We start from the raw sequence: 20,051 nt of genomic DNA on the forward strand, positions 1-20,051 counted from the left end.
TCTTTGGTGGCCTTGCCACCTCAGTTAGAGAGGAGTAGGGAATTTGGGTAAATTGGAAGGGGAGGTGAACCATGAGAGACTATGGACTCTGAAAAACAATCTGAGGGGTTTGAAGTGGCAGGGGGTGGGAGGTTGGGGTACCAGGTGGTGGGCATTATAGAGGGCATGGCTTGCATGGAGCACTGGGTGTGGTGAAAAAATAATGAATAATGTTTTTCTGAAAATAAATAAATTGGAAAAAAAAAAAGAGGTGGTCTAGGTCCCCACCCCAACCCCCCACTGCTCAGCAGACCTTTTGGTCGGCCGTGGTGGGCACAGTATGTCGGAAGCGATGGTGTATGGCTTCCAAGAGTAGGTTGTTAAAGGCAAGACATCTTCCACCTGGCCTTCTCTCTCTCTGTCTCTCTCTTTCGATGTTTCTGTAGAGTTCTGAGCCAGGAGTAAGTCCAGAGATCCCTAGGTCACCATGCCGGAGAGGCCACAAAGAGAGAGAAGGAGGCCCAGGAGCCCCAGGTGTAGGGTCCAGACCAGATTGAGGATTGGGGACTTAGCCTCCAGTGCAAAAATTGAAGGAGATGCAAACAACAAAATAAAACAAAAGGACAACAAACCTTTGGCAATCAAGAGAAATTGTATTTTAATGCAACATATTTTAAGTCACTAACCATCAAAAAATCCATGATGAATGATATAATAAAATAATTTTTTTTGAAATATCAAAAATTAAAGTGAAGACAAGCTCCACAAGGACTGTTGGTCCAAGCCATGGCAGAACGCTTGCCCCATATTCGTATTTATACATATTAAGTGACGGTCATGGTTTCAGTGACACTATTATTGATGACTTGGCACATATTAAAGCCGCAAGTCAAGTTTTAACAAATTCTGGTTGGGATATAAAGTAAATATTTAAACCTAATGCTGTGGGTTTTCACACACCCTGCTTTTCAGTGACGTAGTATTTTTTCAGTTGCCTTAATGTTCTGAAAAAAGAAGTAAGAATAAAGTGATTGTTGTTGTTTTAAGCCACCAATTTTGGGGGGAGACTTGTTGCACAGCAATAAATAACCAGAACAGATATCTTCCCATCCATCAAACCCTTCACACCAGGAAGAAAGAGGAAAGCCCTAAAGGCCCCATCTGCCCGCCTTGCGGGGCCACCTTCCCCTTGGCTCAGCGGCCCCCGTCCCACACTTACAGAGTACAGGTTATTACTGCTCCCCTTCATGGGCAGCTTGTACTGCACGATCACCTTCAGGGGCTCCATCCTGCTCTGCGGAATCTGAAAGAAAGTTCCACGTGGGCCTCATGGCCCTGGGAGAGACTGAGGGTGGATGCCTTTCCTAAGCAATGGCCCACAGTGACCCCAGCCTCTTTACTCTCCCCTGCCCAGCCTGTACGACACAGCTCTTTGTCCCAACTGGCAGGACACAGCCTGATTTTAGGACGGGGTTCTTTGTGCTCAGTATCAGTAGCCTCCAACACTTAAAGGCTGATGAAGACGAGAGCCTCTTGAGTCCTGCTCCCCTCACAGAGTCATGGTTGTTGGTTTATGAGCCCGCGCCTTGCACCATATGCCCAGGATCCAGCTACCCTCCTAGCTGGAGCGAGGCAACAGGAATCCTCTGTGCAGGTCACTGGAACCTGGGCAAGCTCAGGACTTTCTACTTATACTGAGGGCTTTCAGGTTCAGTAGACCATGCCTGCGGGATTCTTGTACCCTGTTGAAGGGGTGTGGCTCCACAGCTTCTCTAGCCAATCCAATGATGAAGTCACTTCCAACATACGGTATGGTAATTATAAATATGACCAAGTCTCCAGCATAGGTTGAGAGAAGAGGACAGAAGCTCTGTGAACAGTGGGACAGGAGGTTTCCAGAGAGAGAAGGAACCGACATCCAGAAAGCTTGGAACAGGAAATGGCCAGGGAGGTTTGAGGACTATGTGAAGTCTCAGATGGCTAGGGCGAGGATAGAGGGAGAGGATTGGGGTTGAGGCAGGGAAGGATGGTGAGGGCCATGTCAGGGACACCTTGAAGGCAGTGGTGAGGAGTCTGGAGTTTATTCTAAGGAGGCAGGGAGTCAGTGAAGAGTTAGAGGGCTTTAAGCCTGTGGGTGTTGCCTAGAACAAAGGACTTCCAAGCAGAACTGAATATCCAGTTTGGGAGGAGCATGTCAGAAGCCTGGCTTTGAATCTTGCATACAAAGAGTATGCAGTATTTTCTAATGGTAGAAAAACCCAAATTGTAAGCCAGTATTGGCAGAAAGGACCCAGTCTTCACCCACCACCCATCCCACAGTTTGTTCTGCTATGAACAGAACAAATAGGGAATGATAAGAGTATTGGAGATTGTAGAGGCATGACTTAAGAAAACAATTTCAGAAAGCTCAAGGCTGAAGGGAGAAGTCTGTTCCCACTGCACCAGGTCAGGAATTGGTGTTCAAGGAGGCTTGGTGGCAGAGTGTTCTAGTTCACTGAGTCTAGCGGGATTTTTTGAGTCTGGAAAGTCTACCCTAACTTCAGAGATGTTAAAATGTGGGAAAACATGACCAACGATGATTAGAGGATGCCAATGACAGCAAGACACATCTCAGCTCCAGAGATATCAACAAGCAGAGATATAACTCAGAAATATGATATTGATGCAACAGCCACAGGGCCCTTGGGCTGAGTGGTGAATCTGGTCACCAGCCCTCACCCCCTGAAGGACTCCTCTCCCCATGGGATCCTCCTGCCAAAAGCTGGGTCAGGAAATTGCAGCTCATTCAAACACCAGTAATTGAAAAACTTTCTACAACATCCACACGAAGGTACTGCAGAAGAAAAAGGGAGCAAGAGGGGAACCAACTCCTATACGTAAAGAAAAGTCACCACAAAGCAAAGGAAAACTGCCACTCAACATTCCAACATAGGCTCTAAAACATAACAAAGTAAATACAGCTGCAAAGGAAGAACACAAAGCAAAGCTACAAGCGCTGAGGGAAGAGGGAGCCATGCCAGAAAGAGGTGAAACAGGAAGTGGTAGAACTTAGTGAAGAAATGGAAGAGAAAGCAGCATTTCAGGAATGATGACAGTTATTTGAAAAATGACAATTACAAGGGGGTGTAAGCCTCAAAATGCTTCCATTTCTAAGAGAAAACAGTGGGCTGTATATAAAGTAATACATAAACACATTTTTAAAAAATAGAAGCTTACAGGATGGGCATGGAGCCTACTTAAAAAAATAAAACAAATAAAGGGGGTTTAAAAAAATAGAATCTCAGTAGGAAATGAAGTTAATATAAGTTGGAAGTTAGATCCCTGCCACTCTACCCGGTTCCCCCTAGTTATACGTGGAGGACACTTACTGAACCCAAGAATGGGGTCAGCCCCACCATCCAGCCTATCATTAACAGCCATCTGGGACCAGGGGGACAGGTAGTCAGAGCCCTGCAATCCCCCTGGGTGAATGGTGGGTGGTGTTTGAATTTGGGCTTTACCGAAAGGATTTTCCTTAACTGTAGGTCGTTCTCAACCAGCAGGATGTCCACTTTGGCATGACTAATGACGTACTGACAAGCCTCCGCAGAGTTGGTGGCATAAATACCAACACAAAGACCCCTGGGAAAAGAAAACACATGTGCGTGTGCTCATCTTAACATGGGAATGTTCTGGAAGGTGGAGGGGGGCACGCTAGAGACAAGTTCTGAGTTTGCAGCCTTGGTACCAGCTTCCCTCCCTCCACAACTTCACCGTGATGAAATGAAGCCGCAAAATAAGGGTGAGGAAAGCAGCAAGTCCTATAATGTCATCGTGGTGGCCCATCATGAAACCCTCACAGCATCCCATTTTAAAGATGCGGAAACTGAGCCTTAGGGCAGGGAAGTCAGTTGTTCAGGGTCCCAAGGCAACCGAAGCTAGAGGTAGGGTTTGGATGCCCCCCCCTCAGGTACCTGTTCCCTTCATCTGACTGCCTTTTGTTCTTGTCTTTAACCGTTCTGTTTTTCAAATTTGCATTTCCCTGATGGCTTCAAGCTCTTGTTGGCTACTTCCCTTTGTGAGCTTTCTGTTCAAGTCTTTCCTTATTTAAAATCTTTCTGTCGGGGTACCTGGGTGGCTCAGTGGGTTAAAGCCTCTGCCTTTGGCTCAGGTCATGATCTCAGGGTCCTGGGATTGAGCCCCACATCGGGCTCTCTGCTCAGCAGGGAGCCTGCTTCCCCCTTCCTCCCTGCCTGCCTCTCTGCCTGTCTCTCTGCCTACGCGTGATCTCTGTCTGTCAAATAAATAAAATCTAAAAAAAATAAAATCTTTCTTTTCTTCTCTAAGATTTTTAAAATAATCTATACACCCAGCATGGGGGGGGCTTAAACTCCTGACCCTGAGATCAAGAGTCACATGCTTTGTCTTTTTATTACTCGTTATAAAAGCACCGTATATATGGGAGATGCTAGTCCTTCGTCAGGTCGGTCGGTCGGTGTGTCTGTCTTGCCTCCTAACCTGGGCTTGCCCCTGAAGTCCCCGATCACATCTCAGAGCCAGCTCCGGGCTGCCAGCCCAGAGTCGCAGCTCGCCCACAGTCGGAGTCCACCCAGCCCACAGTCTTACCCTGCTAAGATGGCACCGAGGGAAGCGATGAACCACTCGATGGAGTTAAACCCCAGGATGCCAACTCCGTGGAAACGCTGCAGGCCCAGCTGGGAAGGCAAAAACAAACAAACAGAAAGCAGAAACACAAAGGCGTCTTGTTTCTGGGTGGGATCTGCTCACTGGGATGTGGGAAAGCAGATTCCAAAGCCCATGAGGTCACACTGGGAAAAGGCTGCACTGAACCTAAAATCTGGGGTGTGAAATTTTTGTGACTGTTAGGAGGCCGTTTTGCCTCCCTCTGCATAAGGCACCATTTATTTATTCTTGTTTGTATGTATTTTATTTTTTTATTGGGGTCAACTGTACAAAACAATTTTGAGTGCGCAACTCAGTGGCATGAAGCTCACTCACACTGTTGTCCAATCGTCACCACCATCTGTCTCCAGAACTTTCTATCTTCCCAAACAGAGACTCTGTTCCTGGGAAGCATGGGCTCCCCAGCCCCTGCCCCAGCCCTGGCTCTCACCATCTCCTCTCTGTCACTGTGGACGGGACTCCTCTGGGGCCCTCCTGGGAGTGGGGCCCTCCTTTGAGTGGGGTCCTGCGGCATGTGTCCTTCTGGGTCTGGGTCCTCTCACTGAGCCCTGTGTCCTCAGGGTCCCACCACACGGTGGCAGGGGTCAGAATGTCCTTCCATTGTTAGACTGAATAATAATTTGTTGTGCGGGTGGGCCACACTCTATCTTCTCCGTTCATCTACCGAAGGACTCTTGGTTGCCTCCACATTTTGACTGCTGGTTCTCACGGTGCTGTGAACATGGTGCAAATGTATCTGTCTGAGTCCTTGCTTTGAATCCTCGAGGAAGTGTTGGGTCACTTGGTAATTCGTGTTTTATCTTTTGAGGAACTACCACACTGCCTTCCATAAGGGCTGCACCATTCTACGTTCCCACCAGCAATGCACAAGTCTCCTGGTTTCTCCATGTCCTCGTTGACACTTGCTATTTTGTCCTTTTTTCCAAGATAATGGCTGTCTTAATAGGTGTGAATTTATTTTTGTTTGTATAACAGAAGTACTCCAAGAGTGATAGCCTGAAGTGGTGGCAAATTGCACTTTTAAAGGTGTAGCCTTGGGGCGCCTGGGTCAGTCAGGCATCTGCCTTTGGCCAAGGTCAAAATTCCAGGGTCCTGGGATTGAGTACTTCTCCCTCTCCTCTGCCTGCCGCTCCCCCTACCTCTGCGCTCGCTCACGCTCTCTCTCTCTCTCTCTCTCTGTCAAATAAATAAATCTTCCAAAATAAATAAAGGTGTATCCTTGATCTGAATGTATTTGAGAATGAACCGGAAGATGATCATGAAGGTAATCCTCCTTGGGGCAGGCCCAGGTTTTGCTACACCCCAGATTTTAGGCTCAATGCTGGCTTTTCCTAACGTGACTCCATGGAGTTTTGGGAACGTCTAACTTTGTTGGCTCTTTTAGTCTCACAGGGCAAAGCTGGCAATGACCCTGTTCTTGAGGAAAATGTAAGCATTTCGAAGATATCTGCCTGCCAGTGCTTCGGAGCATGATGAGTATTTCTGCTTAGTAACAAACTGGCTGTCTCCTCTGCAGGTAAACAGTCTCTAGTAATATGCAGATAAACTGATTTAGTACTGCTTAGATCCCTGAGGATTGGGAGAGTAGGGATCTTTGAGTCCCCAGACCTAAGGACATAGCCAGAGAAGATCATCTCTCAGGAGAGGCGAACCGTCACAGCCCCATGGTGGGGCAGCCAAGCAGAGACTCCTTCCTAAAAGACTGTTCTCATCATCGCGTGAAGACACGTGGGTGTCAGAGGCGAAGGGAGAGAGAAACTCAGGTCTGGGTCAAAAAGTGACAGGACTTCTTATAAATCAAAGCCACCAGGCATTCCCTTTTATACTAGGAGCTACCCATCGTGTCCTTATCTGTTGCTGCCTAACATATCACCACGAACTTAGCAGCTTAAGGCAACACATGTTTTATTATTGCAGTTTCCACAGGTCAGGAGTCTGGGGACAGCTTCACTGGGTCCTGTGCTTAGGCTCTCCGGAAGCTGCAGTTAAGGTATCTACAGGGACTGTGGTTGCCTCTGAAACTTGAGAATCTTCTCCCACAGTTACTGACTGTTTGCTCTATTTATTTCCATGTAGTCAAATGTCTGAGGTCCATGTTTTCTTCCCAGCTATCAACTGGGGACTGCTTTCCCAGAGGTGGTCTGTTGTCCCCTGCCACATAGCCCTGTCCACAACATGGCAATGTGCTTCCTCAAAGCCAGCAGAAGAATTTTTCTTTTAATGGTTTTCCTGATTAGGTCAGGCCCATCAGAGCCCTTGCTGTTTTCATGTACTCGATGCCAGCTGATCAGGGAGCTTAATTCCATCGGCAAAATCTCTTCACCTTTGCCAGCACAGGAGGAAAATCCCATCATAGTCATAAGTCCTGCCTGTACTCAAGGGGAGGAGTCTGTCCATACAGTGTGATTATACCAGGAGTTGGGAATCTTGAGGGGGTCATTGTAGAATTCTGCCTAACATGCTTATCAAAGTAGCCAATATGCACATTTTTTATAATATGATGTTGGCAAGAATAATAGGTAAGCAGAGTCTCTCACACACTCTGAGTGGGCCGATAGAAGCACTTTCTCGGTAAGAATTCATTGTACAAAGAAGGTTTTCTGTGCCTCCATGTATAGTAGCAAAGTCTGGAAATACTGTCACTACCCACCAGTATGCCAGTATTGTTACATACATATTCGTAGTTGCTGAAAAGAGTATGGATTTGGTTTTAGTGAATCAACATGAAAGGAACTCAGAGCATGGCAGGCAGCTTCCAAGATGGCGCTCGCTGATTCTTACCTCCCGGGGTTTGTGTTCCTGTATAATCCCCTCCCACATTGTGTCAAGGCTGGTCTGTGTAACCGGTAGAATACCGAAGAAGGGATAGTATGCCACTGAGATTACGTCATGGAAGCTATGGGAAGATATGATTCCCATTTTGTTCACACTTTCTTTTGGATCACTCATTCTGGGGGAGCTGGCTGCCATAGTCTGAAGACACTCAGCCCAATGGAGAAGGACAGGGAACAAGGAATAAGGTCGACGTCTTGCCAATTACCAGCCATGTAAGTAAGCTTACAAGTGGATCCTCTGGCCCTAGTCAAACCTTCAGATGGACAGCTTGACCACAGCCTCCTGAGACACCATGAAACTAAATTTGGGGGTAATTTGTTATGCAGCAGTAGCTAACTAATACATAGAGATTTTAAAAAGCAAGATGTGGGGCGTCTGGTTAGCTCAGTCAGTTAGGCATTGAACTTTGGCTCAGATCAGGATCTCTGGGTCCTGGGATCAAGCCCCGAGTTGAGCTCTGTGCTCAGTGGGGAGTCTGCTTGTCCCTCTGCCCCTCTGCCTGCTTGTGTTCTCTCTCTCTCTCTCAAGTAAATAGGTAAAATCTCTTTTTTTAAAGCAAAAAAATAGGAAGATGAAGAATGATGGGTAGACTAGGCTACCATCTATGTAAAAATTTGCTTGTAGAGAAATTTCATAATATACATACACATAGTTTATTCCCCAAAAGGATTTACAAAAAACTGGCAAGGGTGGCTGCCTCCGTAAGAGAGGGGTCAGAATTAAAGTGAAAATTGTCACCAGTGAACCTTCATATCTTGTGGTGCCTCGTGCATTTTATACCATATGTTTGTGCATATAGAATGAATGATCGACTGATGAATGAATGAATAACTCATTTACCTTGATCAAGGCTCTTGCAGCCTTCCGACAAGCCGCATAGTACTGGTTGAAATTCAGGACTTCCCACTGCTCACCGTTCTTTGTTGCAAGAGCTGGATATGCCCCAAATCGTTTGACTGACTCCCGAAAAAAATCAGGGATGGTTACTGGGGTCTCATGGCCTAGCCCATGTTTCGATAGCCTCAGAAGGACTTCTCCATCTCGATGAATGGTCCACAGCCCAGGAGTAACTGCAAACAGCCACCAGGGTTGGTGGCAAATGTTTTTATTAATTTAATAACTTTGGGGGAGGAGTGTCCTTTTTGGGCTTGAAGGCCTGAGTGTTGAATTAATCCCACTCCCCGGGTGAAGTCACATGACCAACCCAGCCAACCCATTCATGTTTCCTCTTTCTTACTTTTCCTTGCCACCCCCCCAACAAATTACTGTGAAAATGTTCACACCTACAAGAAACCTGAATGGTCTGTAGAGCCAACATCCTCTTACCACGTGGTTTCCACAACTGCTGGCATTTGCTCCGTTTGCTTTATCCTATCTCGGTCCCCCCATCTCTCTCCATCCGTCCATCACTCTGTCCATTTCAGTGCTGCGGCTACCCATCCATTTCCCCCTTAAGCACTTCAGCATGTGAATCATTAGCTCGAGTTCCATATTATTTATAGGGTTTTTTTTTTTTTAAGGTAAAATGGACGCGTGGCAGACTACATGCTTTGGTCAGTGGAATGTGAGAAGTGGCCATTGTGTCTCTCTCCCAGGCGGAAGGTTTAAGAGCTGGTGTGTGACCCACCATACCCCATTCTCCTCACAAAAATGGTGCGAGCACATGTCAGGGAGGAACCCTAGTGCCAGATACACATAATGCAGGCAAGAAACAAGCCCGTATTGTGTTGAGCTGTTGAGGTTTGGGGTCGGGTTTTGAGGCAACATCACCCAGACCACCCGATTCCACCAACTTATACGGACCAGGCAAAGGGGCTGGCTCAAAGCCAGTTTGTTTTCCTTCCTCACTCACCTCCTTTCAGGAGTGAAATGGTTGACCCCTAGAGAGGACAAGAGGGTTTCCTGTGGAGAGAGTTGGTGAGTAGTGTGTTGCTCATCGCCCCCCGACCATGGGCCAAGTGAGAGAAGATTCTGGAAACCCTCTTGGAGAAATGGGTGTATGACTCTTGACTTTGAAACTTATCCACTGGAGGGCTGGTAGCTGGAAATGGCCGAGTAGATAGCGGGGTTGGGAGAGCACCACACGTCTACCTGCTGGGGGATTTTTCCTTTGACTGACATGGACCTCATGGAGAGGCTTTTGGCTGGAAGCCAGTAGAAAGAATTCCACTTCACCTGGAGATCCATGTTGAGAGACAGACCGTGAGGAAAGTCACCAGTGGGCACTGAGCAAAGAACATGAACTATGTATTAAGTCGACTAGGGCCGCCGTGACAAAGTTCCCCAGACTGAGTGGCTGACACAAGAGAAATCTGTTCTCTCAGTTCTGGAGATGATGAGTATGAGATCAAGGTGTGTGCACAGTTAGCGCCTTTGGAGGCCCTGGTGGAGAACATGTTCCATGTCTCTCTCCTCATTCCTGGTGATTTGCTGGCCATCTTTGGAGTTCCTTGGCTTCCAGAAGCTTCATCCCAGTCTCTGCCCTCAGCTTCACGTGGCGATCCCCCTGTGTGCCTGTCTGTGTCCAACTTGCCCCTTTTCACACGAACACAGTCATTGGGTTAGGACCCATGCGAACGACCTCGTCTTATCTAATGACACATGCGGTGACCCCTCTTTCCAAATAAGTCACATCCCGAGGTGCTGAATGTTGGGGTGCATTTTTGTTCATGTGACTATTCTAGCACAATGCAAGACACTTACAAATAACATTTATTTCCCATAGTTGCAGGGGCCAGGAAGTCAGACACCAAGGCTTTGGTGGATTCAGTGTCTGGTGAGAACCTGCTTTCTGGCTGATAGCGGCTTCTCACTGCGTCCTCCCTTGGCAGAAGGGATGAGGGAGCTCCCTGGGGCCTTCTTTATCAGGACACTGATCCAGTTCACGTGGACCTCGTGGCCTGATCCCTTCTGATCGGCCCCACCTTCTAATGTAATCACCTTGGGGTTAAGTTGCAATGTGGGAGTTTTGGAGGGACACAAGTATTTAGACCACGGCAGGGGGATATAGTTCAACCCACGGAAGCCAACATCAAGGCGAGGCTAGTTCAGAAGTGCCCCCGGCCCCGCCCCCAAGGAGTTAGCAGCCAGAGGCATGACAGCTTACCGTGGGCAACGTTGAAGGGGGGAGCATGGTGGAGGGGATGAAAAAAACAGCTCATCAGGCCTCCCCACCCCCACTGCTCCAGGCATGCAGCCTGAGGCCTGGGGGAAGGGAGAAGCTTTAAATGGGACAGAAATGTGGAGGTGTGTCACCTGGACCCTGGTTAGGGATATTTTATTGGCTGTATTGGGTTGAATGACGCTCCCCCAGAATTCATGTACAGAATCTCAGAATGTGACCTTATTTGGAAATAGGGCCTTGGCAGCTGGAATCAGTTGAGGGCCCCAAGATGAGATTCTGTAAGTAGGGTTGGCCCTAAATCGAATGACTGGTGTCCTTACAGAAAGAAGGAGAGGACACAGAGAGACCCAGAGAGGAACGTCATGTAATGACAGAGGCAGAGATAGCCGTGATGCCTTCGTAAACCAAGGATCACCAAGGATTGCCAAGGGCCACCAGGAGCCTGGAGACCAGGGAACGGACTGTCCATCACAGCCTCCAGGAAAAGCCAACCCAGCCTATCCCTTGATCTCAGACTTGCAGCCTCTAGAGCCCTCACAGAAGGCAGTTTCTCTTGTTTCCACCACGCAGCCTGGGCCCTGGGAATCTGACAGTGACCGGAATGACATTCTGAAGATCGCGGTCACTTGAGAATGGTTATAAAAGCTGTCATTCCTGCCAACATTTTAGGCCCTCAGAAGAGGGCAGCTGTGAAAGATAATGAGCTCACTCTGTCTCGTGATGTTCCCTGAGCTTTGTTCCGCCGGCAAAGTGGTTACAGCAGACAGAGGAAAATCATTATCGCATACCTGCCCTATGTAGTTATCATAAAACATATAAAATACAAATGGTAATACAGAGTAGCATTTAATTACAATATACCTGTACTCTATGATATGTATTGTCTGTATTATATAAATAATATTACATCTGCATTATATGTATGTGAGTACATCTGCGTTATAGTATTACATTTGGCCCATATTTCATCTGGACTCTGTCCCTCTCTCTCTTTCTATATATAGAATTGCATCTGTACTTTATATATATATATATATATATATATATATATATATACACACACACACACAATGATACCCACTATATGTCCTGTCATATTCATATCTATGCTATATATATTATTACATTGTATACACACACACACGTATAATTATATCCGCACTAGATATAATGGTTGCTGGGTGCTTTACCCACACGGCTGTCCTAACAGGGAGGTGTTGTGATCAGCGTCTTGTGGTACAAACAATACAAATGAGGTTTCCAAAGAGTGGGCCCTCACCCCTGTCGGCGGAGCTCTGCTCAGACAGCAGCTGGTCTGGACGGCCTGTGCTCACTATCAGATGTAGGTAGGAGTCGCCTATGCCTCCACCCCAGGTGCAGGCACATCAGCCAAAGCCAGGGACCCAGGCAAGGAGCAAGTGTGCCCTGACTTTCTAAGGTGGGGTTGCTCCTTTATGAAAAGGCTTGGCTGAGTCTGTGCCGCGTTCCCTTTCCTAAATGCTCTCGAGCACAACATACCTTTGTTTTTACTCATGTCTCCTTCAGGGTCCTTAATCTCCACTTCCTGAGTCTTGGGGTTTTCGGCCTTTCCAGGTCCGGAGACACCATGCTTCATAGCACTGCAAGACACAAGGCAAGGAACTTAGCAGGGCTGGCAAAGGGGCTGCAGGCCTGAGGCCAGCTTCCATCCACTGCCTAGAATCCTGGGATCTATTAGTCATGCTAGTCCCAGGCCTAGGAGGGGAGGGGAGGGGTCCGTGTGACAGATCGTAGAGCAGTTGTAAGTCCAGAGGGCATTCAGTCCGTGAGTCTATGAAACGGCTGGGGCATAACAACCAAGTCCGTATGTGGTCCTGTGGGTGAGGAAACATTCTGAACTCTAGCAAGGGAAAGAAACCCATGGGAGAGTTTGGTTCTTCTTGGTTGCCTTAAGGATAGTATGACATGAAAACCCAAAGGACATAAAGGAAAAACAGAAAATCTTGCTACGTTAAGAAGTTTTTAATTTCCACGTAGCAAAAGAATACCATAAAAACTCAAAAGATTCACAACAAATTGAGAAAAAATGCGGGTAACCTGTCTAATAGAGAAAGGCCTGATTTCCTTTACGTGGGAAGAACTCCTGAGGATCCGTAAGAAAATCTCCTGGTATCCTAAAGAGCATAAAAAGAAAGTTCCCTGAAAGCAGATTTAAAATGACTTTCTCAGTCATGAGAGAGTACAGTGGAAAATATTGTGATGTATTTCACCTGTCAGATTGAGTAGGCTCAAAAAGGCTGAAAAACACTTGATATTAGTGAGAATGTGGGGAGACAGACACTCTCGTAGATTGTGAGACTGAGGCGGGCCCCTTGGAAGACAGTGTGCAGAGGTCAGACTTCAGATCCCGTGGTCGCTAACCCATCCTGGGAGGACAGGGACGCTTGTGGCTGCCGGGGTCCTCGCGTGCTCACGAACTGGACTCCGTTGTTTGAATCCTTTCGTGTCCGATGGGGTCGACCACCACTCCTTAACCTTGTCTGATTTTCAGTGTGTTAATCCTTTACTTTACTTGACAAAAATTAATAGTTGTTTTCCTGGACAAAATTATGTTCCCCAAAATTCATATGTTGAAGCCCCCCCCCCTCCAGTGTGACTGTATTTGGAGATGGAACCTTTAGGGAAGCAATTCAGGTTACTGGAAGTCCTAATAATGGGGTCCTGATCCAACCGGATTAGCATCTTTATAAAGACAGCCGCCCTTGCTCTCGCTGCACCTGGTGAGGACACAGCTGTCTGCAAACTATGAAGAGGGCTGTCCCTGGAAACCAGCCCCGCTGACACCTTCATCTTGGACATCCAGCCTCCAGAACCAAGAGAAAATAAGTTTCTGCTGAGTCGCCCATTCTGCAATACTTTGTTCTGTGGGGTAATCTACTTGCATAAATGTTGAGAAGATACTAAATCTTAAGTGCCATTTAATGAACTTAGGAATTTAACCAATCAAAATTTCCGAAACATCTGAACATTGGCCACATGTTTCATTAATCAGATTCCCCTAAGCATGTAATTAAAATCACAAATCCAGTATGTTATTTCATTCCAATCCAAGATGTCTGCAGATATCATCAGCGGTGCCCTGCACCGCTGGCTGACATCATTTGAGAACAGTGTGTCGGTGGTTTCCGTGAAGGAAAATTGTCTTATCTTCCTCGTGGCAAACATTATACTTGATGCCAGAGTCAAGCAGTCCTAAACTCTAGATTTGCAGTTCATGTCCTACAAGAACCTGACGATCCACTGTCTGGCTAATACAGCCCCATAACCTGTGCACGGTTCTACGATAGCACGGGTCTAACTGTACATTTCAGTGAAAATGAGTAGCTAGAAAAGCACATTATAAGATGAACTGAAATGAGTCTCTGTGGCATTGATGCACACAGAGTAGATCAATCAATGGAGGAAAGCAAATAGCCAAACATAGCGGATCTGAATGAAGCTAGGAACACGCACGCAAAGACATTCATAAAGTGTGCGACAAAAGAAGAAACCAGGAAGTCCAAGGTCCTCCTGGAGAAGCTGGCCCTGGCTTAGAAACTTGGTGTACCGCACCCCCTGCCCTGATCTACCCTTTCATCCCTACTTGCCCCTCCCTCCCTTCCTTCCTTCCATCACCCTCCCTCGCAGCCGTCCATCCACATTCCACCCTTCCCCATCATCCGTCCTTCCATCCGCTCGTCCATCTGTCTACCCATCACCTAACCAACTTCCCTCCCTCCCTCCCTTTATCTCTCCATCCTGTCTCCTCTCTCCCTTATCTGTTTCCCTTCTTCCTTCCTTCCGTCTCCTTCCGCTCTCTTCCCTCCCTCTCCCCCACCCTGCTTTCCCTCCCCTTCTCCCTCTCTCTTTCTGCTCCCCTTTCCCCCCCACATCTGTCCCAGTCTTCAAACTAGGGCCCCAAACTACTGCTCCCCCAGACAGGCACAGCTCTCTGGAACCTGGGCTCCCTCCCATGAGCCAGAGGGACCCTGCTCAATGGTGGATTCCATCAACCACATTCAGTGTGTGGATTCCAGCCGCATCCCAACCCAAACAAGGCATCTGTGGTCAGTGGGGACTTGAACACTGAATGGATGTCAAATGACACGAAGAAAGGATGGTCACGTTTTGAAGTGTGATGATGGTTTGAGACTCAGTTAAAGAATCCCTGTTGCTGAAGGATTCCATGTGAAATAACACACTATCTGGAGTCTGCTTTAAAAAGGTGCAGCGGGAGCGCGGCCGCCTGGAGAGAGTCGAGGCCAGCTCCACGTTGACAATTATTGGAGCAAAGCAATGGATAGCTATTGCTGTCGTTGGGAGGGGTGGATCACGATGCTATTTGTGTGTGTGTGTGTGTGTGTGTGTGTGAGAGAGAGAGAGAGAAATGTTCCGTCATAAAAACTATTAAGAATTAAGAATAAAATAAAATGCTGGTCTGACCATGCCCATCCTCTGCCTGCAACTCTCCAGGGCTCCCACCTCCCGCGGGGTGTAAGCCCACATCTTCTTTGTGCCCACAAGGCCCTGCGCAGCCCCCTGCCCCCCCTCCCCCCTCCCGTCTTCATGGTACATCCATACCGTGGAACGCCACACCACAGGGGATGGAACTGTGGAGGCAGCCGTCTGAGCAAATCTCGAAGACCTGAGAGAAACAAGTCAGACTCAAAAGGCCACCTGCTTTATGATTCCATTTATGTGACTTTCTGGAAAAGGCAAAACAGTAGTGACAGAGAACAGGTTGGAGGTTGCCAGCAGTTGGGGTGTGAAGTGGGGTTCACTGTGAAGGGGGGACAGGAGGAATTTGGGGGTGGGCTGGCAACAGTGACTGTGCTGCTGCTTATATGACTCCAAGCATTTGCCAGAACTCTAAAACTCTACACCAAAAACATGAATTCTACAATGTGCGAATCAGGTGTGCTGTGGACCCTTCAAAAATGTTCCATAGCTAGTTCATTGGGTTTTCCAGTATCACTAAAGGTAAAACTTAAGGAGCAAATAGCTTGTTTGCAATCACTTCCCATCTCCTGTTGAAACTTAGTTCCTGTCCACAGTATGTCAAGTATGTATTGTTTAAAAGCCTAATCGTAGGGCGTCTAGGTGACTCAGTTGGTTAGGAGTCTGCCTTTAGCTTGGGTCATGATCCCAGGGTCCTGAGATCGAGCCCTGCATCAGGCTCCCTGCTCAGTAGGGAGTCTGCTCTCTCTGCCTTTCCCCACCCCCCACTCATGCTCTCTCTCTCTCTCTCAAATAAATAAAATCTTAAAAGAAATAAAAGCCTAATCACTCTCCCCAGTATTGTTACATGGTGATAGCATTCTTTCAAGCTATATTTTTATTCTATCAGTCTAAAGAGAAAAATTTCATCCAGCCACTTTTATTTAAAAACAAAAACAAAAACAAAAACGTTATATCTAAAAAGGCTTACTTTGGCAAAGTAAAAAAAGAAAAGGTGTACTCTACAACAAAATTATGTATCCCCCTTAAAAGTAAAACTTGGGATAAAACCTAAAACGAGTAAGAATGTAATAAAAGATCTACCTCATGCAGGGTACCATGACAAACATTTGGGTCTGCTGGAGAGGACCTCAAGGACAGACCTGCCCAGAGTTCCAACTGGGAGTGGAATCCACATGAAGACAAACCAAAGTAGACTGGAGACACCAAGGAATTACCCACCAAGGGGTGGGGGTGGGGAACGACGGGTCGATGTGTACAGAGTTTCCTTTTGGAGCAATGAACCATTTTTGCAACTGAACAAAAGTGATGATTGCACAAGACTGTGAGCGTATTAAATGCCGCTGAGCCATCCACTGTAAAAAGGTTAATTTATGCTACGCAAGTCTCATCTCGATGAAAATTCATACACACCACAGAGAGGTTGGTTCATGGTTACTGAATCTGAATGTTCTTCAAGACAGGATATTAAATCAGAAAAGCAAGATTCAGGACAACATACAAAGAGGTGGCCGTTTGTGCAGGTGAATGGATTTGTGTATGTGTTTGTGACTCAGGAAAATATGGTTTTGCCTCTGGTCTAAGGAGTTGTTGGCTCTGTGGTGGTCATAAAGCAAAACGTAAGCGATCTGACCCTACCGCTGAAGCCGTGAGAAGGGGAAGATGATAGGTCTCAAATTGTTAAGTGCCCACGGCCATCGGGGGGCCTGCCCTGCTTTCTCTCAAGCTGAACCATCATCAAGAACATTTCTTACAAATTCAGTGAGGGAGAAAGACAGAGGTGGATCCTGGGACCCTCTTCTCCTTGTGTCTTCTGAGCACCTACTGTGTGCCAGGCAGAGTTCTAGGCACTGGGCAAAAGATGGACAAAATCCCTCCTTGAGCTGACATTCTAGTTGGAAAAAATAGCCAGGAAAGGAACAAATATCTGTTCAGATAGTAACAGGATGAGCCTCAAAAAACATCATACTGAGCAAGAGAAGCCAGATGTCAAAGGATACAGCCTGTGATGCATCTGTAGGAAATGTCCCAAATGGGTAAATCCATAGAGACAGAAAGCAGATTAGGGGGTGCCTGGAGCTAGGGACAGAACTATGGGGAGTGACGGCTAATGGGCATGCGCTTTCCTTTGGGGGTGATGAAAATATTTTGGAACAAGGTAGAGAAGGTGGTTGCTCATCAGTGTGAACGTCCTGAATGCCACTGACTTGTGCACCTTAAAGTGGTGAATCTTGTGATATGTGGGTATCCCTTCGATTAAAAAAAACTCAGGTTGGTAATGATCCCAATGAGAACAACAGAACAGGGTGTTGTAGTAGAGAATGCTGGGGTGGTCAGGAAGGCCTCTCTGAGGAGGTGTCATCTGAGTTGAGTGAGACTTGAAGGATGTGGAGTTCTACTGGGGTGTGTCTTCCAGACAGAGCAGACTGTGGGTGCAGAGGCTTGGTTGTTCTAGGTGCAGACATCTACAATTAGCCTCTAAGAGCAAGGGGCATATAGAAATAAATGCAAAGACAGCCTTACCTCCTGCCATACCCCTCACCTCCTTAGCTCCATCTGCTTGGACCTTCTCTCTATCCCCACACACTCTAGTCTCCCTCTCACCGCAGGGCCTTTGCACATGCTGTCCTTTATGCTCAAAACACTGTTCTCCCCAATCTTCATCTATTCCTTCCTTCCCAGACTCAGCCTCTGCCTATGAATCTGTTCTTCACAGGAATATCCCTTGTTATCCCAGGCTGAGCTAGAGCCTACTCCCTCCCATTCCATCCTCTCTTCCCCTTTATTGCATGATCTAGCTTTGTAACTATGTGTGTGTGTGTGACTGTCTTGTTGATCACTATATCCCTAACACATACCACAATGCCTAACACATTAAAGGGGTTCAATCAGTATTAGATGAATGAGTATATATCCAAATATATTGATTCAGTAGACCTGTGGTTCTCAACGAGGGGCCATTCTGACCCCCAGAGGACACCTGGCAATGTCTGGAGACATTTTGATTGTCACAAGTTGGGGAGTACTACTGGCATCTAGCAGGTAGAGACCAGAGGTGTTGTTCAATGCCCTGCAGTGGCCAGGATAGCTCCTCACAACTAAGGATCATCTGATCTCAAATGTCAGTAGTGCCAACACTGAGAAACTCTGGACTCGACAAGGCAGTTACGAGGTGCAGATGGCAAGCACTTAGAGTATTTTCTACAGAGAAAGATAATATGGGAGCTCTACCCAGAGACACTTCCTGTGATCTTGGACTGAGAGGATCCTGGTAAAACTAGAAGTCCTGTTAAGACAAGACTGTTGGGACGCCTGGGTGACTCAGTTGGTTAAGGGTCTGCCTTTAGCTCAAGTCATGATCCCAGGGTCCTTGGATCAAGTCCTGCATGGGGCTCCCCACTCACTGGGGCATCTGCTTCTCCCTCTCCCTCTGCCCACTGCTCCCCTTACTGCGTACTCTCTTTTTTTCTGTCAAATAAATAAATAAAATCTTAAAAAAAAAAAAAAAAGACCGAGACTGTTCATTACAGAACAGCATCGACAAGCAAAGCAAATAACAAATGGGTCTTTCCTGTGCGCTGAGCACTGTTCTGAAAGTTTTCTGTGCATTAAGTCATTTAATCTTCACAATAATCCTAGGAGGTAGGTACTGTTATTTACTATTATTCTGCATTTTACAAATGAAACTAGGACACAAAAAGGTTAGTTTGCCTATGGCCACAACATAATTTTTTCTTCTCAGTCTGAGGAGCATTCATTCATTCATAAGCAGCTTTAAGTGGAGATGGTATGACTCTTCAATCAAATGAAGGTCCAGTCCAGCCATGTATTTAAGGAATCTTTACCAGAAACAGAATGTCTATGTATTGGGACATCAGAAAACAGTAAATCAAGACAAGTCACTGACTGGGATAAGAGATTTGCTCTGTTCAGATGCCAAGAAACAACTGATATCCATAATATGAAAAGAGGTGCTCTGGATTAAAAAGGCATAGATAAGTAATCCAACAGGAGATGGGCAAAAACATGAACAAGCAGTTCACAGGAAACAAACGGGTCATAAACAGGACAAGATGCTTGTGTTCTTGATAATGAGAAAAACAAACATTAAATGAGATATTTCATTCCCAGTAGATACAAAAAATGCATCCAAGTGCTGGAAGGGAAAGGGAATGGGGGCTCTCCTCCACTACGGATATGAGATAAAGACAGCACACCCAACTGACAAAGCTCTGGTGTTAACCATTAACAGTGAACATGTACCTATACCTGAGTTGGCATTTCCACTCCCAGACACATATACCCAAGAGAAACTCTTGCATATCTGCCCCAGGAGACATGAACAGCAATGTTTGCAGCAGCAGTGTCTGTAAGAACCCCACACTGGAAAACCCCTAGTGTCCATCAACAGAAGAGTAGACATATCCATTATGTTGTACTACACTGTGAAGAAAAATCCAAGAACATACACAAAAAATTGGATTCATTTCCCAGTCATGGTGCTGATAAAGAAGCAGGTGGTAGTATGATTTTTATATATAGTTCACAAACAGGCAACATTAATTAGTACTTGTTTGGGTGCTCAAAGTACAGGGAAGTTTCTGCAGACAATTCAGGGTAGTGGTTACACTATCAGGAGAGGGACGAACATGAGAAAAAGGTAGGGCACACAGAGGATGTACAAGTTACTAGTATCATTTTATTCCATAAAGAAATAGGTATAGACATTTATTGCTATTCATTAAATTTTCAGATTTTTTGTTTTATTTTATATACAAGATGTTTCACAATTTATTTTAAGGATTTGTTTATTTTAGAGAATATGGAGAGGGTGGCAGAGGAAGAGGGAGAGACAGAATCTCCAGCAGACTCCCCATTGAGCATGGGGACACAGAGCTCAATCCCACGATCCCAAGATCATGACCTGAGCCAAAAATCAAAAGCCAGACACCTA

The 20,051-nt window shown here is 46.5% G+C and overlaps 1 protein-coding gene across 1 annotated transcript in view; it reads right to left on the reverse strand.

The window, feature by feature from the left end:
- Window positions 1–20,051, reverse strand: part of LOC122910809 (long-chain-fatty-acid--CoA ligase ACSBG2-like) — a 31,915-nt gene that overhangs the window by 11,126 nt on the left and 738 nt on the right. The window contains exons 2-6 of the mRNA XM_044255443.1: window positions 12,140–12,240; window positions 8,338–8,567; window positions 4,585–4,673; window positions 3,480–3,600; window positions 1,199–1,282 (exon numbers count right to left, since the gene is read on the reverse strand). Coding sequence (XP_044111378.1) covers window positions 1,199–1,282; window positions 3,480–3,600; window positions 4,585–4,673; window positions 8,338–8,567; window positions 12,140–12,240 — 625 coding nt within the window. The remainder of the gene's footprint in view (window positions 1–1,198; window positions 1,283–3,479; window positions 3,601–4,584; window positions 4,674–8,337; window positions 8,568–12,139; window positions 12,241–20,051) is intronic.

This window comes from Neovison vison, chromosome 6 (genome assembly GCF_020171115.1).
Source record: "Neovison vison isolate M4711 chromosome 6, ASM_NN_V1, whole genome shotgun sequence".
In the NCBI taxonomy this organism is placed as follows: Eukaryota; Metazoa; Chordata; class Mammalia; order Carnivora; family Mustelidae; genus Neogale; species Neogale vison.